The 4,668-nt window shown below is 39.9% G+C and overlaps 1 protein-coding gene across 2 annotated transcripts; it reads right to left on the reverse strand.

The window, feature by feature from the left end:
- Positions 1-660: 660 nt before the first annotated feature.
- On the reverse strand, positions 661-2,381 carry LOC103695748. 2 transcript variants are annotated; one of them, XM_008777154.4, is made up of 4 exons: positions 1,973-2,381; positions 1,641-1,832; positions 1,388-1,558; positions 661-1,227 (listed from the first exon to the last, which is right to left on the reverse strand). In XM_008777154.4, exons 1-4 carry the CDS (start codon positions 1,976-1,978, stop codon positions 1,171-1,173), a joined length of 426 nt encoding a protein of 141 aa, XP_008775376.1. In that variant the 5' UTR covers positions 1,979-2,381; the 3' UTR covers positions 661-1,170. The 2 variants fall into 2 exon arrangements, with proteins under 2 accessions (XP_008775376.1, XP_038973502.1); XM_039117574.1 differs by lacking the exon at positions 1,973-2,381 and adding an exon at positions 1,897-1,970.
- Between the last annotated feature and the right edge of the window lie 2,287 nt (positions 2,382-4,668).

The following is a 4,668-nucleotide window of genomic DNA, read 5'->3' on the forward strand; positions in this document are numbered from 1 at the left end:
CAACGAATGCGTTCTGGATAGCGGAAGTAGGGGAGGTGTCAACTTTATCATCAGAGGCCTAGAATTCAGGATGATTGTGGCTAATAGTTGCCAGATCTTCGACATCTTAGTTCCGAGGGCGGAGCTGAGGGTGGCTTGGGCTGGTTTGAGTTATGCTCGACGGATACTGCAGACTAGAGCCGTATTGCTTGAGGGTGATTCGACGACAGTTTTTGATTGGATCCAGCAGAACGTGGATGGAGTGGGCAACTACCACCCGCTGCTTAGAAATATTCGAGCTATGGTCTGAGGTGAGATGGCCTTGCAGGCAAAGTATGTATATTGAAAGCCAATGGGACAGCAAATTGGTAGCCTCCTATATGTCCAATCACTCCAGAGATACTCTTTGAGTGGGAGAGATACTCTTTAGGTGGAAGAGAGAGTTACTTGGTACGCTCCGAAATTTATTATTTTTTGATTTTTTTTGGTTATATCCATACCTGTAATGCATGATACATTTGTTTTAGCAGAAAAAAAACCTTTCATTTTGAGAAGCATGGGAAAAATCCATATAATTTGTCTAATTTTTTATATGCAATACTCTAGAACGTAATTTATGTCAAATCTATTAAACTCCAATTAAATTGTGATCACTTAGACTCAAAGATTACCTGCTAACAATTCACAAAACGAGGAAAGCTCTTGCATACATATTGATTTCAAAGCTAAACAAAGATTACGAGGCAAATCTCCAAGATTTCTTTACCTTTGACAACTTCTTTTGCGACAGAGAAGACAAACTTCCCATAAGGACTTGTCTCCATCTTGAAGGCACCACTTCAGCCTTTCGTAGCCAAAAAAAGCCAAACTCGAGCGCATGGAAGACGTCAGTAGATTGAAATATAGCAGAAGTTATCAGGAAATTACCCTACCGAACAGTCTTCGTTACATTATTTCTCGATTATCTATATCACCAGACACCCTTAAATAATACAGTTTAGTAGCACTACTACACAAAGGGCTGCTATAGAGTCAGACAGCTTCCTCCATTCCCAGTTGAGAAGACAGTCTTACGATGCATCACATCGCGCATTAATCAAAGGAAGAAAAGGTGAAAAAAAGAAGAAAAAGAAGTACAGACAGCACGCACTGTGATGCAACACTTCTGTTTCACTCTCTCTCACTCCATTCTCAGGCAATGCAGTCAAGTCCCAGGCACCCTGACCACAAACTCCTCAGCATCCTCTTCTGCAGCCAATCACAACATATCAAAAGATTTAGCTTAGAGTTTGAACCAAAATTCCAAGCATTTGAAGGTCCAATTGGGAATCTAGAGTGCCACCAGACCTTTACTCCAACTATCTCATGCAATGTATTGAAGAAAAGAAGCAGGGGTAAAGATGAGTACCCTCTTAGGCTTTTGGTAGAGGAGCTCCGGGGGGATCTTGTACAAGTCCTCATCCACAGCCTTGGGAGCTCTTGACTTTCTTGGGCTCTGAGCTCCCACATCACACACCCTCCCCTGCTTCCTCTGCTGCTCATTCCCATTCTGCTGCTTCTCTCCTGCCCCTTTCCTCACCTAAAACCGAAACAAAACAAAATGAGAACCATGAGAGAGTGGCAAGCGAGAGTTAAAGGGCTATGAGACTTGAACTTAGTACCTTTTTGTGGTGGTGGTGGTGATGGTGAGGTGGCTTCACAGGCACGGGCACCTTGAAGAGATCACCATCCTCTGCAAAGTAATGGCCACGGATCAAACCGGCCTGCCTCGCTGTCTCGAAGTACTGAGTAATCGGGAGCTCATCGCAGGAGTCCCAGTTCCCAAACGCCGGTATCTGGCGCCTCTTCATGTCCTACAAGCAAAACTCAGCTCCTACATCAGGGGAAATAAGAAAACCAGAGAACAAAGAGAACTACCTAATAACCAAAACCACTTCTTAGTATTCCAAGCGTAATGGAAAGAAGCCAGTCCCAGAGATAGCCCTTCACATACCTCCATTTGCCTCAAAAACAAAGAGGTAGACAGAGCAAAGTGGATGCCAGAAATAGTAGAGTTCTAATAATTATATAGGCTAAGAAGAAGACAGAATCCAGAGGAACAGGAGGTGGTTACAGAGAGGCTGAGGAGGAGGATAGAGTGAGAGAGAGTAGGCCAGAGGTCTTCGTCGTAGGGATAAGGACCAGGAGTGCTTAAAGCTTGGGCTTTGGCCCCTTCATTAGCACGCATGGCTTGCCCTCAGGAGGGGAGGCCTACTCATGCCCGTAGGGTACCATTCGTTTCCTCTCCCACCCTTGTTCTCTCTCTCTCTCCGGCTCCTATCCCGAGGCCAGCAGTGGGTAGCCTGGCCCCCACGCACGGGGACTCGAGACCAGAGAGCGGGGCGGCAAGGGGCGTTTGACGTTTTACCAAAGATTCAGCCTCGAGCTTTGAAATCCGGAGCCAAGAGGACTATTTTTTTTAACTCTCCCCTGCTCCAAAGGCTCCAAGTCTCCACCAACCTCTTCCCCATGTTGGTCACGTGAACTCATTTAAGCCATAGTTTTACCGCACAGTTGGTGGGAGAAGAGTGAGGGGAGGTTGGATTCAAAAACTAATGGATACTTTCTCTTGCCTTGCCTTTTAATGCAAGTTACGTTTTGTAGCCATTAATCCCACTGTCAGGGCTTGGAGTTTGGAGGGGCTTTAAACTGACACGGTGAGGACCCTACGGGAGGGGTGCTATGAGCTCACCTAAGTGATGGGCTAGCGGACGAATGCTGCTGATGAGTCATTATTTCTTTATCTGACAGGGTCCACGAACGAGACCTTTAACTGTTAACCTTTTGTTGGACTGGTAACGAGGTCTGTGATTCTGGGTAACGGTACGGGCAGCTTTTTATTGTTGTGGAGTCCAGGAGTTAGTTGAGGATTAAAGGTTTTTAAATGCGGTATAGATCGTTACTCTGATAATTGGCTTTTGATGGTAAAACGGTTGTATTGTTTTAGACTTTCAGTGATGTGGTGTGGTTCAGGAGAAATTATTAGTTAGACAAATCAACGAGCTCATGGATGGATCGAACTTCTAATGGCTTATTACGTGGACACATCGATTCATCTTTTATATATATATATATATATATATATATATGAGATTGATAACCTACTCTTTGTTATGGTAGGTTATCAATATACTCATTTTTCCATAGACAAAAATATCCTTATTTTTTATAACTCTTAAAGGTATTTTATGTTTTTTTACAATTCCACATTAACTCATCCTCTCAACTTCCCAATTACATATATATATATATATATATATATATATATATATATATATATATATATATATATATATATATATGTATATGTGTGTATATATATATATATATATGTATGTATATATATATATATGTATGTGTGTATATATATATGTATGTATATATATATACACACATACATATATATATATATATATGTATGTGTGTATATATATGTATGTATATATATATGTGTATATATATATATATATATATATATATATATATATATATATGTATGTATGTATATGTACATATATCTATCTATATATATACATACATACATATATGTATGTATGTTTGTTTGTATGTATGTATGTTTATATATATATATATATATATGAGAGAGAGAGTATTAATTGGGGGTTGAGAGGGTGAGTTAATGTGGGATAGTAAAAAGACATAAAATACCCTTAAGAGTTATAAAAAGTAAGGGTACTTTTTGTCCAATAAAAAATGAGTAGATTGATAACCTACCATAATAGAGAATAAGTTACCAATCCCCATATATATATATATATATATATATATATATATATATATATATATATATATATATATATATATATATATATATATATATATATATATATAAAAGATGCGGCTGATCCCCTACTCGATCTTTAAATCCGATGAATAGAGGGGCCAGCTTGTGGCATCTATTGCCTTGCTACCATCCTCTTCTCTTGATCTATGGTCTTTCGATAACCACCACACCATCCGGTACCTTAGTTCTTGTGGCCCCATCCACTTCATCGCCACCTCCTTTGCCCTTCTTGCCACACTAAACTAGTAGTTCTCTCTGCCTCAACCTCCCCATCGTGCTCCAATCAGAAAACCGTTTCTGATGTCGTCACATCTTGAGGAGTCTGCCAGAACAAACCCCACGTATTGATCTTTTCCAAGTGCCACCATTGCTGCTCTTTTAGCCCCAACATACACAGGCGATAGCAGGATCCACCTCTGCCAGCCGCATTGTGAAAGCAGGAGGGAGGGAGGGATGTCCAATTATTGAAAGAGTGGCTAAGCTGGTAGATTTGGTCCAACTAATAATTTTTCATGATCTATAGGAATGTAACAACCATGTTAAGCAATTTCTTAGTAGACAGTGCTATACGTAGGTTAAACCATCTATCCATCAGCATGAACTTTATAATTTATCTTCTTTATGTATTGTCTGTGCCCCAGTTTAATGAAAGGCTTCTAAATGGTTAGGGCTGCAAATTAGGTGGCTATATGATAATTTTTTTTATTAGTATAATGGATGAATTAAATCATCCGACTGGAGATACACCTACGTAAATTAAAAAATAAAATATTTAACATTTTTTTTTGACTGAATGACAACTTTGATATACCTTTAGCAATGGTCCAGTCCCCATGCCTCATAGT

Source organism: Phoenix dactylifera, unplaced genomic scaffold (assembly GCF_009389715.1).
Source record: "Phoenix dactylifera cultivar Barhee BC4 unplaced genomic scaffold, palm_55x_up_171113_PBpolish2nd_filt_p 000243F, whole genome shotgun sequence".
NCBI classification, from domain to species: Eukaryota; Viridiplantae; Streptophyta; class Magnoliopsida; order Arecales; family Arecaceae; genus Phoenix; species Phoenix dactylifera.